The 15602-nt window shown below is 32.8% G+C and overlaps 1 protein-coding gene across 3 annotated transcripts in view; it reads left to right on the top strand.

The window, feature by feature from the left end:
• The window catches only part of LOC132754567 (uncharacterized), a 101929-nt gene that overhangs the window by 15834 nt on the left and 70493 nt on the right, over positions 1-15602 (top strand). The window contains exon 1 of one of the 3 annotated variants that reach the window (XM_060745219.1): positions 9333-9399. The exons of the other annotated variants lie outside the window; for them this stretch is intronic. Coding sequence (XP_060601202.1) covers positions 9383-9399 — 17 coding nt within the window. The 5' untranslated portion in view covers positions 9333-9382. Of the gene's footprint in view, positions 1-9332; positions 9400-15602 lie in introns of those variants that run through there. 3 annotated transcript variants of the gene reach the window in all.

Below are 15602 nucleotides of genomic sequence, written 5' to 3' on the forward strand. Positions count from 1 at the left end.
TAAATCCTCAATACTCACTACTTCTTTCAGATCTGATGTCAGAGATTACCTATAATACAAGTATTATGAGCAAAGTGCATCAAATTAACCCTACTTTAGGAACTCCACTGAGGACCACAAATCTAAAAAATATAAAAAAAAATTGAATGTCTTGAAAGAACAACTGGGGCACTGGGGCACTCAAAACAGAAATAAATGCAAAAAAATGATTAAAAATTAATTGAGAAATAAATTAAATATCGTATTTTATGCTAATCTTAGCAAACGCATTATGTTGGTTTTGTCATGAAGAGGCTCATATAACGTTTGCAAAAGGCTTATGCATTAAATAAATTTATGATTGCAGGGGTCGGGTCATAAAGTAGTTGTTGCATTTTGTGTTGCAGTACGTCAAATAATGTTCTGCCTTTGCCTGGCATTGGTTTAAAGCAGATTTGAGTTTTTTTGTGTTTGTGAAAATAAACAGGAGTTGCCTGTCTTCTTTGTTTTTGTTATGGATGGAACAACTATTATGTCCTATCAAAAGTACTTAATCTTTTCTTATTCGTGTATTATCTAAGATTCTGGCGGATTCTAGTAAGCAATGGCAGAATTTGTGCGAAGTAAATTTCTTGTGCGGAGTAAATTTCCATTAATTGTGAAATTCTTACCCATAAGATGTGCTCATAAGTTAATTAATTTATGCAAACTATTTTGAACGATATGCTCACCTTTTTTATTAGGTCTATGTAAACAAAATAATATGGACGATTCTGAAGCAAAACACATGCTCCTTTATCGTTTACAATAACTATTATTATATAAGCGATTACATTTTATATTTCATTCATAGACAGAACAGACGTTTTCGTACGTTTTCACGTGAGATGATATTTAAAATTGCAAGGTAGTCCATTTTTTCTAGGTTATTGTGTATGGCTATGTGCCAACTCACAAGCCGTATAATAAATACAAGTTAGTAATTTGACATTTTCTGATCTTTTAAAGCGGAATCCCTCTTTATAACTGTTATTTTTAAAAAAAAAAATTAGAAGGAGTTTTAATTATCAAAATATATTTTCAAGAGACCGAATGAAGTTATTTGAAATAGAATAATAAGTTGATATCTTAATTAACCGCAAATTGCATGAAATATATCATATAACGCATAAAATGGTCTTTTTTCTTTAGTAAAGATATTTAGTGGTATATTAAAAACGAACTTGATTAATTGTATATATTTCTACGTGCTCTAAGATCGCTTTTTTACACGCATCACTTAATCACATTTTCAAGTGGTTGGAAAACCCGTTTTCAGTGTCCATTCGGATTGAGTTACCACATTTGGTATTGCTAAAGTGGTAGTTGCTCTTTGGACTTTGGAGGAAATAAAATCATGTCGGATATTTGTGATCTTTAAATTTTAAAAGAGTATATGTTTTGAGCATCCGAAATAAGCGAAAAAAATAAGTGAATTGAATTTTTGTTTGTTTTGTTTTGTTGTTGTTGTTTGTCTTTCTTTTCTTCTTGTTTTTCTTTTAATTTTTAGTTTCATATGTCTCTGTAATTTGTTCGCCATTGATGCTTCGTAATATTCAACATGTGAATTCAAGCATATAAGTTCAAGCCGAGTCTCATGGTCGACGTAGTGTGCGTAGTGATACCATTTGGTTAAATTCATTTATCTTGTCATAATTGTGTTACTTTTATAATGAAAAAGAAAAAAAAAGATAGATAAAGATAAGATAGATAAAGATAATCAAAAAGATAAGATAAAATTTACTAAGTTTTTAAAAAAATAAAACTAGTTTGCGTGATTAACGCAGTATGGACTTTTTTTTGCATATTTCAACATTTATTTGATAATTTACGTGGATGGAAAGTGTTTTTACTTTCTTTGATCACTTGCATATTTTTACTTTCAATTAACATTACATTTTCAAATGTTTTATGTAAATAGGCATGAGTCTGGCGGTTTGCTGCTTTAACATACTTTCTTTTGCGTAATTTCGCAAACAGAAACTTTCTTAACGACTGAAACTAAATAAGATAGACTTTTCTCTCAAACTATCATTTATCAGTAACAACAGGTACTGATGTGACCTGACTCATTGTCGATATTAATACTGCTTTTTTATTTAACGAAACATTTCTTTTTCTGGTATAGTTCTTTTTATTGCCAGTCAACAGACTTACCTTTTTTGCTTTTACTACTCGTTTGTGTGAAGTCCTTTATCATTACCCCTGGAGCAAGGTCACTTTTGACAGCCATTGTAAAACACTTTAGACCGCTTTATTAACTATTTAGGTGTGAAAATTCAATTCAATCACATTACTCAAATTCTAGTTTACAAATGTGATAAGTATATAAGATTTCCAAAATAGTTATAAATCAGAGCGGGCGCTGTGGTGCAGTGGTAACACTGTCTGACTACAAGTCTAGGGGTTGCGAGTTCGATCCCCCGCTACTCCACTTAAAATACTAACACTCTTTCGTTTGAAATAAATAATAATTAATTAATAAAAACTACTGACACACTTAAACAGGAAACTACTGACACACAGCATACTACTCACACACTTACACACAGGACACTACTCACACACTAACATACAGGACACTATTCACACTCTGACACACAAAACACTACTCACACACTGACACACAACATACTACTCACACTCTGCCACACAGGACACTACTCACACTCTGACACACATGACACTACTCACAAACTAACACACAGGTCACTACTCACACACTGACACACAACATACTACTCACACTCTGCCACACAGGACACTACTCACACTCTGACACACATGACACTACTCACAAACTAACACACAGCATACTACTCACTATCTGACACACAAGACACTACTCACACACTGACACAGGGGTCATTATTCACACACTGACACACATGACACTACTAACACACTGACACACAGGACACTACTTACACACTGATACACGTACAGCACACCTCTCACACACTGACACACAGGACACTACTAACACTCTGACACACAAGATACTACTCACACACTGACCAAACATGAAGGACACTACTTACACTCTGACCAGACACACAGACCACTACACACACTCTGACACACAAGACACTACTCACACTCTGACCAGAAACACGGGGCACTACTCGCACACTGACACACGAGACAGTACTCACATACTGACACACAGGACACTACTAACACTCTGATCAGAAACACAGGGCATTACTCACACAGTGACCAAACATACAGGACACTACTAACACTCTGACTAGAAACACAGGACACTACTGACACACAAGGCACAACTTACAGATTGACCTGACATTCAGGACACTACTCACACACTGACCAAACACAAAGGACATTACTATCACACTGACGTGACACACAGGTCACTACTTACACACTCACATACCGGACACTTCTGACATACAGGACACAACAAAGCACACAGCAAACATGTCACACACAGACACACAGGGGACTTATACTGACCTAAAACACACAATATTAATAGCTTTCATGACGCACGCTCTGACCTGACAAACAAAACAATACAGGACACTGCTCACATAGCTAATAGGGCACTACACTACTGGCAAACACATAACTAATCAAACACTGACCTGACACTACTGACACAGGACACTACGAACTCAGCTAACATGACAAACATGACACTTCTCACAGAATGACTTGACACACAGGACACTACTCAAACACTGGTACACAGGACACTACTGACACACACAGAACTACTCAAACAACCAGAGCACACTACTCACAAACTGACCTGGCAAACAGAACTGGACACTACTCAAACACAGTTAACATGACCATGCATCAACCAACTGAATCCCCTTGTCGACGTAGGGACATTCATCTTGTCATATAATGTTAAAGTTCGAATTACCAACTAGGGATTCGCGTGAAAAAACCACCTAGGTCCCCTCCGTTCTTCTGTGATTAAAACTGTATGATGTGTATATTACCAACTACCGATTATTCGAACATTCAACTACCAACTACCTACCAAAGTGACGCTCATAATATTTTCAAGGACTTCTTAATTTTTTACACACTGGAACAGAAACAGTGTTACAAGGGTAATAAAAATAAACAACCATTACATTAATATCTCAGTTAACATTGGCTTTTGACCAAGGTTAACAGCAAGAGATACCCATCAATATTTCAATAAATGTCTTACAGTATTTTCGTATTTTATGGTGATATACACGATAAACGTTGAAGATGTAAAGCTATACAGCATTACAAGGATATCATAAGACAGATAAAGGGGTTCAGGTCATATTCCAATCATTGATTATGATCGGTCTTTGATGAAAACATGGTCATACAAGAAGAAAACATTTGCTCATTTCCCACTGCACATATCGACCGAAAGAGGATTTCATACCATGGTAGCGTCTGCCGGTTAACATGCTTATAGTCAATATATAAGCCAAAACATAGATATGCAGTTTGCTGTTGTTGTTTAAAGCTTATCTGTTGTTTATTACTTGAAGAAAGTAACACTGAATACGTACTTATTTGGGATAAATGTAGCAAAGTGTACACAAAGTGGTATTTGACTTCCAATAACAAAAAAAGCTAAATAATTATGAAGTATACTAACTGTCAAAACGTAAAAAAGAACAAAATATGACTCACGTGAATAGCAAATTAGTATCTTTTTAAATGATATGAAAGGGCAACACAATAAAAACTTTAAAAACCTGAAAACATTTTTTTGGCTCAGTGATCCTATAAATAACATAACCACAAGTCATAGTGTCGTCCTTCTTTGATTCATTAACGAGCAAAATAACATATATCCGAAGCCAAGTTAATCTGTTATGTTTTAAAGTTCCATTACCAAGACATTTTATAGTTTATGGGCGTATCAAAAGATACACAATATACTTCACAGCTAATCAGAAAAAGATCAAAGTGAAAAAGCATCGCGCACGTCTCATATTTGTTACTCATTTATTTTACATTGTTAACGCTTCGAAGTTGTAAGAATACTTTGAATCAGTTAAAGTGATCACATACTTATCATTTGCCCATGTAAAAAGAATTACTCTTATTATAATAATATTTAATTCTTATGCTTTTAAAGAATAGTGAAACTTCGTCAAAACATTTATATTCTTTCTATTGACATTTGAAAAACTCATGGCTTCCGTAGCTAAGTAATTAAGATCTTTGACTTTACACCACATGTCTAAAACACCAAGAAACCATTTCAAAATAAAAAAAATACAAGAAAGCCTTATAAAAAAACTGCATTATAAGATATACTTTTATACAAATTAAGAAAAACTCTCGATATCAATATCAATACGTGATGTTAAATATATGCAATTTAAATATATAAAGAATATTGATCTTTTTAAAGGGATATTCAGGCAAAATAATGACAAAAATATTAAAATGATCTTATGTACTCAAATCACTCTCAAATGACTTTTCTTGAAGTTTCAGCAGGAATTTCTGTTTAAATTCTATATATTTTGGATTTGAAGCGTAAATATAACTTTATATGATGAACAAAATTTAGACGCAAATAGAATCACCAAAATGTTTTTAATACAAGTCAGATGACTTGAACAAACCCTTGAAGTTACAATAACATACATTGTGGATATAATATGATTGAAACAAGCCCAAGTCATTCATTTGACATGCTCTTTAACGTTTCCAGAGTTCACTCTGACCACAATTGTGAAATGCTAGCACTCTAACCTGACCCACGCAGGTCAAGTTAGAAAATCATCATTTTATTCTTTATATGGAGAAAAGTTTTATTCCTTTGACTGTCTAATACATTCATTTTGAGGGCATTTACAGAATATCGAATAAAAAATTCAAAACTAAGAAATGAAAATGTTTGCCTGTGTCCCCATAGGCAACGTCTATGTACATGTATCAATATTTAAATTCATTTTACATTTCAGGAACTTTAAAGAAAATTAAAGTACATCGCGATATTATTAGCATGTCTTCTGTTCATGTTCACGTTATGAACGTTTGAATCGTTCACGTATTGTGTTACATTTTGCTACAATGTGGCGTTAAAATTTTGTAAAACATATTTTACCCCTGCAGAAGTAACGTTTAACATAACTCTAAAAACGCCTGTTAAATATATATCATATATACTTATATACTTTAACTAACTTTATTGAATTAATTTACATGATAGCTGCAAAACAAATTACATTTATTTTTTTCTTTTTTTTTTTTCTTTTCGTGAAAAGAAATAGTTGAAACAGTACAAACCAGGAAGACAGCACTATAACAACAAGATTAGTTGCTTTTTTGCAGCCTTAGTCTGAAAGAAAAATTATACGGTTATGCATTCGTGCATTCTTTATTATGGTAAATTGTTTCGTAAATTAACAGGAATTTTAACACTGGTTTTTATTTCATTTTTTTTTCGTTACTGATACTTACAATTTCCCTATTCAAGAAAAAAAAATGAAAATAAAAGTGTAAAAAAAGATACTTATAATGTACTTATTAACATATTTTATCCTTTGGTATTTCTTTTCGATATAAGATAACTTCAACGACAATTCTTTAGAAACTGTAGACATATCAATTTTTAGATTTCACATGTTATGTAACTCTCCGTACAAGAGTATCCTGCCTTTGCACATTGACTCTTGACCCGTTTCCGACTTTCACACAGTAACTTACTGAAACACACAATCAGTAATGTAACATAAATAAATAACTGATAAAAAATCTGTTTTCCAGAGATCCCATGGTTTCACTTGTTATCTATTTCTTCATTCTCATTAATTTCGTTCATCGCAAAGTAGTTTGGAAAAAAAAGATATCTTTTTGTCATTTTGAATTCGAGAAACAATACAAAACAAAAGGTTATACCAACAAATTAGAGCGACGTTTAGTTAAATGCAGCCCCAAACAATCCATGTCTCGCAGAAGAATTGGTATTGCTTCTAGCAAAGTAATGAACAAAAACAGAAGAGGAAAGCACTCAGGCGGTGCAGGGGGGGCAGCTTTCTAATTGCTGATAATAATTAACAATTAAGCTACCATTTGGAAAATCATAAGAAATTAAGAGACAACAGTAGCAACTGTAAAATGGTTAATTAAAAGTGCTGATACCGGAATAACACGGAATACATGAATACAAAAACATGAATCAATTTTTATCTGCGTTTATTCATTTGATGTTAACGTAAAGCGATTTGTATTTGTTTATTTTATCAAGGCCACATATGCTCATGGCCGGACTTTTTATTTCATTAATTAATGTTTATTATCTCGAGGGGAGAAGAAAAGATGTCTTATTATCACAGGCATTCATTCCAAATTATTTACTTAACCCAATTGAAGTTTAAAGCTATCTCTCAGGAATATTATAGTATTATAATGTTTAAATATACACGCGTCGAATCTCAACGAAAAGAAATGAACTTCCATGGGATATTATATCTACCACTGTTGTATTCAATTATTATAGGCAAAATTTCTTCTAATATCTTACACTGGAATATTAGTGGGGCTAGACTAGTGATTGTGGAGCTATGCACATCTTTATTACAGAGTGAATATTCAGAGAGCTTTGTAAATGTAAAAGGATAAGATATAAAGGCCCTATCACACTAGACTGCGCTTTTACTGCGTTTGCACGGGGTTGTAAAATTAAAGAAAGTGCCGCGGGATCGCTAGAAAAATCTGATATTTTGATGACATGGAGACTGCACGGCGTCTTTAGGGCGATCATGGCGTTGCTACGGAGCTTCAACAGCGTTAAAACGCGTTCCTACGGCGTTCTAATTGGCGATTGTCTGCGTTCGGACTGCGCTTCTTCTGCGTTTTGTGCGCTTCTACTGCGCTTTCACAGCGCTTCCACTGCGCTTTCACAGCGCTTACACGGCGCTCTCGCGGCGTTCACACTGCGCTTAAATCATGCTTCATATACCAGCGATAACTGATTCTGAATAGTCGTGAACCTGCTACAACTTCATTCTTGCTGCCGTTCATCATCCATGATTAAAAGGAAATTTACTTGCAAACACGTTTTATATATACAGTGGAACCCAACAAAAAGGAATGGACTAAAGTCACAGTGATCTTAATTGCGGATGGTCCTAATTATGGATATAGATATAATTATCAAAGCATATATTTCATGACCACTCTATTTGAATTTTATGTGTAAACATGTTAAAACAATTATATTATATCCTTCATAATTTTTTATATTACTATAAACTGATTATAATTCACCTATTAATTAAAGAAATATTTTTTCACAAACTAAAATTGCAGAAAATAGCATTAAATCACTCTGAAGTTTATTTTCTTACCTTCATTCAATTTTCTAATCATAACAGTTGAAACACATTGTTTCACCAAAGTGTCATGCTTTAGAGAATTCAAGCAGATGAATAAAATAAACTGGTGATCTGAATAGGTACTGACTGGAATATCAGTAATCTCAATAGTGGTGACAGATAAATAAAACAATGAATTGGAAGTGAAACTGGTGGTCTTAAAAGTGGATAAGTGTAGTGGTCTTAATTGTGGATCTTGATGCCATTAACATAAAGAACAGAAAATTCCGTTCTTTTAAAAATTGGTCTTAATGCAGGGGTGATCTTTATTCCAGAGTGGTATTAAGTAGTGATTTTACTGTGCTGTATTCTGCAATTGCAGATGAACGCAGTAGAATCGCCTTGAGAACACAATGGTCGCCGTGACAGTGTCGTAAAGTCGCAGTAAGAGCGCTTTAGAAAAATAAAGCTCCGTACAAACGCCGTGCTAGCACCGTATACACGTAGTAAAGGCGCTGTAGAGACGCCGCACAATCTCCGTACAAGCGCCGTGGCTAACCATGGCATTCATTCGGCGATCCTTCTGCGCTTTCACGGCGTTCCTGTTGCGTTGTAGGAGATGCTACTGAGTTGTTTACTGCGATACCACTGCGCTTTTATCAGAACGCCGAATGACAGCGTTTGTTTTGAGCATGCTCAAAATGCGCGCCGTCGGTCGGCGTTCTATGCGATGCCACTGCGATGCTGTGGCGATGCTACGGCGATGTTTGCGATCTTACTGCGCTTACTTCGGCGTTCTAAATTTTCTTTGGACGCCGTGAGAACGCCGCCCTAGTGTGACAGGGGTTTAAATTAACAAATGCTGAACAGAATAGATGGATTCTGATATATAAACTCGCATTCCTAATCTTAGTATAAATGTGGTTGTAAATAATCAAGTAATTTATTCAAAAATGGATTTAAATAAATTTACGAAACAGTCAACGAATAAAGGAATTGTGACCTTTTTGCTTGTTGTAACGATTTTGGAGTTTGTTGACACTAGGAGATATAGTCAAAGTTACATGCATTCTGTTTATCGGTGAGATAATTTTATTATTATTTTTATTATTATTATTATTATTATTATTATTCAATTATGAAAACTTAATTTTAATATAATATATTAAATATAGATAATATTATATTACCCATGGAGCAAGATTTATGTCACTTTTTGTTTAACTCTCGTACAATTTGTAAATAAATACACATCATGTTGCTGTGCATAATTGTATATGTTTGAACTGTATGAAATATATAATTTTTTAAACCAAATCAATATAGGTGTCGGATACAGTTAATGTTTGATATAGTAACAGTAAATTTTTGATATAGTAAATGTTTGTTTGACAAAAGCATCCTTTTTATTGTCTTTTTATTTTAACTTAAATGTAAGAAAGGAATATTACATCAGTAACAAAATTTAATAGAATAACAATTAGTTTAACATTTGTTAATACGAAACTTAAGCCTATGTGTGAATAGTTAACGTTTACATGTTGACTTTATGAATGAGATTCCTATGCTAGTCAGATTACTTAAGGCCAAATACTTGTCAACTTATAAAAGATAAAAAAAACTAATTAAGCATGATTTAATGGTTTATTGATAAAGATAACGGTACATACATTTAGTCACAAGAGAGGATTTGTTGATACATTGAAACATTGAGTATCAGCATGTGTTGTTATTTTGAAATGATATATTAACGGTGATAAGTAATACTAGATAAATTTGATTTATATGACCTAATGCTTAATTAATTGAGGAGGTACGTTACAGGAAATTATTTTGTAATAATTTTAGTTGTTATAAAATGTTATTAAATTATTTCACATGATCAAAATTAATAATGACATTTAGAAAATTCGAGATGTTTTTTATAATTAATTATTTGACCTTCTCTTATTGCTATAAGTAAAATAAGGAATGTATCCGTTGTTGTTGTTAATTAGGGGGTATTGTTGTTTGTGAGGAAGGTGGGGGTGAAGAGGAAAGTGTAAAATTAAATGCGTAGGCAATCGGGGTTCTTTGAATTTTAACAAATCTGTATGGGTCAGTGACATGCTTGTATGCTCCTTTTCATAAGCCTATATGCCTATGCAACAGTCGTTGTAACGATGTTTCTATGAAACTATACTGAAACAAAAAAGAATGTTTCTCCAAGTTTGAATGTCGATATGTTAGTACCGTTTTTCAATCCTTTTGAAACTTGATTTTTACCTTGAATAAACACAAGCTACTACGTGTATATAAGTGTGTACATCAAAGTGGTACCTTTGAACAACTGGCACATACTTTGCGAAAGTTTCTTTTTTGGTTCAGTATATTTGTTATTCAATATAATGCATATTGGACGTTTGCATTTATTAATAAGATGAAAAACCCGGTGTAAGCGAACTGATGTTGAGAACTGCTGTTAGGACTTTGGAGCATTTGTCATCCTTCATATTCGTTTTATTTTGAGAATGCCAGTTTTAATTTTAATTAAAACACTTTTCCAAATGTTGTTTAATATTATATCAGAATCATTATCTGTTTACTTCATTACCAAATATAAGATATGATAAACAAGGTCCACAAGGAAAGGCGGCGTTCAATGCCGTTAAGTGCATTTTAACTAACAATGGGGAGAAATAAACCAAACACAATGCATTGGTTTAAGGTCAGACAATATTTCAAATTTTATTATGGACAGCATACCCCAAATATGTAAAATATACCAAGATACAACTTGTATTACTGAATGCCTCTAGATAGCATCTTATAGAGGGTCATATTCTCAAAATATGTCCTGTCTATTTTATGAAATATAAAGAACAGAATATGTGTGATTATTGTGTACCTTATTAACTAAAACAAAGAAGATTTTACAGTGTTTCAGATGACCATTTTTACATCCTTCATTAGATAAGTGATCTTATGATCTTATTTCATAGATTTTTTTATCTAGTAACAATCCAAAATATATGTACTGATACGGCCATGTCATAACAATAGGAGATCGAACAATGCAATTTGTTTGATGTTTGACCTAAAACAGAGGGCTCTGTTAGGTAGATTCATATCATCATCAATTATATCTTAATTGGGTGTGTTTCGTGACCCATTTCATGAGAAAAAAAATCGATCGTTTGTTGTTAAATTCATTTTTTATATATTTTTCAAATGAGAGAATTGCACTGTTTGATGTATGTCAATTTTTCAATTATTTAAGAAATGCAGGGTGCTGTAATATTTTATCATCATCCAGACTTTAATGCTGTTAAGTGCATTTTTACAAACAATGGTGAGAAATAAACCAAACACAATACATTGTTTTCTGTTAATAAACTAAAATATGTAAACCAAGTTTAATTGTTTGGTTGTAAAGCCTTTGAAATTTGATTGGGTTTAAGTTTCCGCTTTTTCATATTTCCGGTTCATGTATACGTTTTTGTCCTACCATGGCCTCTGTGAACAAATTAATTCCTTGAACCAAAGGCTCAGTGACATCGCTGTGAATGTCAAAAGCTTTTAAAGAGTTTCTACGTGTCCATGCTTGATTGTTTAGACAACGTTTTGTGTTTTTAAAAAAATGATATATTAACTTGTATAGGGTAATGTTTGGTTTACACTTTTCAGTAACTTCGACAAGTTAATGTTTTTGGAACGAATACATGAGTCTATTTATTTATTTATTTATTTATAAAAAAATACGTTGAACGAAGATCTCGGTAGAGGGGAAATACAAGGAGAAAATGGTATTCACATTTACAAGACTCTTCCGTGTCTATCAGATTATAAGATGAGGTCAAGCACTTGTCAACTTACAATAAGATTATGACTAATTAGGCCTATAGATATAAGTATGTTGATAATGATACTGGATATGTTTAATTCATCACAGTTTGATAGATAGATCAAACATTCAATGCTTATTGTTTTTTTGTGCGAAAAGATAATACTATCAGTAATACGATTTAAGCGGAAGTGTGATTTAAGCGATCTATAATACAAAATAAGCAACACGCTAAACCTGCAAATCGTTACAGGCTAATATAAATATTATGTTTGTTGATAAATAAACTTTATTTTTAACAAAACTCTTTCGTGTCTGTCAGATTTATAAGATGGACCCTATAGATATAAGTGTGTTGATAATGATATTGTAGGTGATAAAGTCATCACAGTTGATAAATCAAACATTTAATTATAATGCTTATTGTCCTTGTGCGAAAAGACAAAATAAAATCAGTACTACGATTTAAGCGGCAATACGATTTAAGCGATCTGTAAGATAAAAACAGATACAACATTAACAATGTGGCCTTTACCATATACATCTCATTAATTATATCTAGCTGTAGTAAATTTACATGTTTGTAATCTTATATTGATAAAAATAATTGTCGTTTTTGTTTTCTGATGCTGTTGTTTTTGTTGTAGTTGTTTTGTTGTTTTTGTTGTTCTTGGTGGTGGTGGTTTTGTCGTTGATGGAAAAGAATAGCGTGCGAATGATATGACAGTAATATTAAACTTTGACCTTTCACTCAAATGTATTTAAATCATTAAAGGAAGCAATACGTCAAATCATACATATGACATCAGGTTTTTATCCGTTTAACCCACAATTCAATCCAAAGTTAATTTTCCTATTAAAATGTTGACCATAATCTAGCTCCTTTAAAATTATAACAGAATAACATAACATACATTTTTGTAGCATTTGAATTGTATGCTTTATAACGTTTATTTTGACTGTGGAATAACGTTTAGTAAACACTACACAGGTGTTCTTGTTCATTGTGGTAGAACAATTATATTTTAGTTCATGAATTATGTAAACATTGTGATAACAAGCCAATCATTGGTTTTGCATGATAGAACTAAATTATGAGACGGTGATTCTACTCAGCTGCCTGTTCGTGTCTGAAATAATGCACAGAACCCCAACAATATATATTAATACATAAAACATACAGAGTGGGAGCATATAGCGTTGCACTTGTCCGTCCGAGTGTCCGTCACGCCGTACGTCTGTCCGTCCGTCCGTCCGTCCGTCTGTCCGTACGTCCCGAAATTTTGTGAACGCAACTCCTCTTAAACCGGATGGCAGATTTTGCTTAAACTTCCAGAGATGAACAACCTTAATGTGTAGATGGTAGTAAAGGAAGGAATTTTTGCTGCGACCAAATTTAACAGAATTATGGCCCTTTGTTGATTTTTTCACTATATACTATGTAGAAATTTTGTGAACGCAACTCCTCTTAAACCGGATGGCAGATTTTGCTTAAACTTCCAGGGATGAACAACCTTAATGTGTAGATGGCAGTAAAGGGAGGAATTTTTGCTGCGACAAAATTTAACAGAATTATGGCCCTTTGTTGATTTTCTCACTATATACTATGTAGAAATTTTGTGAACGCAACTCCTCTTAAACCGGATGGCAGATTTTGCTTAAACTTCTAGGGATGAACAACCTTAATGTGTAGATGGTAGTAAAGGAAGGAATTTTTGTTGCGACAAAATTTTACATAATTATGCCCCTTTGTTGATTTTTTCACTATACACTATGTAGAAATTTTGTGAACGCAACTCATCTTAAACCGGATGGCAGATTTTGCTTAAACTTCCAGGGATGAACAACCTTAATGTGTACATAGATGGTAGTAAAGGAAGGAATTTTTGCTGCGACCAAATTTAACAGAATTATGGCCCTTTGTTGATTTTTTCACTATATACTATGTAGAAATTTTGTGAACGCAACTCCTCTTAAACCAGATGGCAGATTTTGCTTAAACTTCCAGGGATGAACAACCTTAATGTGTAGATGGTAGTAAAGGAAGGAATTTTTGCTGCGACCAAATTTAACAGAATTATGGCCCTTTGTTGATTTTGATTTTTCAATTTGTGGCAATGTAGTCCAAAAAATATTTGACCTAGAGTCATAAGATTGACAGAACAGTGGCGTGTGGGGGCATCCGTGTCCTATGGACACATTTCTAGTTAAATATAAATTTATATCGTATAACGTATTGATTTCATTTTATTCCTTGGTCAACAAGATTCTGAAATAATTTCCAAACATTACAGTATTATTTACAGTACTGATAATTTGATGGTTCAGAAAAAAATAAGGTTGACTGTCGTTGATGTCAGGCAGTATTTATTTTCTCAATTCCATTTTAATACCATATATCTACATTTGATAAGAATGAAAAGCGTTAAGTGCTGTATGACTTTAGAGTATTTATGTGGGAGTTAAGAGCCTTGTAAATTCAATATACGACAAAGTAATCTTATATACCTCTTATATACCTCTTATATACCTCGTATATACAAAACTGATTTATATTATTTGAAATTCCAAATTTGTTTTGAGTTTACGATTATATAAATATTGACGTATAAGGTAGAACTGTCTTGTTGATAATGCATAAACTATCTAAAAAGCAGTTGCTCTGTCATTTTGTGATAATTATTCTAAGTTTTGACAATAGTTTGGCTTATAGACAAATTGCATCGCAAAGGTCAAAGTAAGTTAAAACGTTTCTTAATTCATTTTCAGTTGCCTTTTTCTAACTTAACATCGATTGATGTATCTTTAATTTCACAGCATTTAAATAAATTAATAAATATTATGATTATCATTATCTTTACTTTGGTTGGTTGGTTGGTTGGGTGATAAGTTAGTTGATTGGTTGGTTGGTTGGTTGGTTGATTGGTTGGTTGGACGGACGGATGGATCGTTCGTTAAGTTAGTCAGTCAGTCAGTCTGTCAGTCAGTCAGTTAGTTAGTTAGTTAGTTATGATGGACGAGTACATCTCTTAACATAATAATCGTTCCTGTACCATTGTAGCAGATATATAAACGTGTTTCTTATGTGGGTGTCTGTGACCAAATGAAATAAATAAAACACTTCAAATCGTATGTAAACAAAGGCGTAAACTTAGAGCTTAAAAGTATATTTATTTGATAGGAAAAATAAATTCTCAATACTCGTTACTACTTTTCGATTGTATTTCAGAATAATTGCTTTGAAATCACCTATAATATAAGCAATATCAGCAAAGTGTATCAAATTAACCCTAATCGCGATAAATATCCACTGAGGACCAAAAACATAAAAACATAACAGTTGAATTTCTAGCAAAGATCAACTGGGACTCTCAAAACAGAAATGCATGTAAAAGATAATTCTGAAATATACTGAGAAATAAATTTATTAATGGTATTTTGTGCTATTCTTAGAATGATTT

Source organism: Ruditapes philippinarum, unplaced genomic scaffold (assembly GCF_026571515.1).
Source record: "Ruditapes philippinarum isolate M1 unplaced genomic scaffold, ASM2657151v2 ctg3067_1_1_1_1, whole genome shotgun sequence".
In the NCBI taxonomy this organism is placed as follows: Eukaryota; Metazoa; Mollusca; class Bivalvia; order Venerida; family Veneridae; genus Ruditapes; species Ruditapes philippinarum.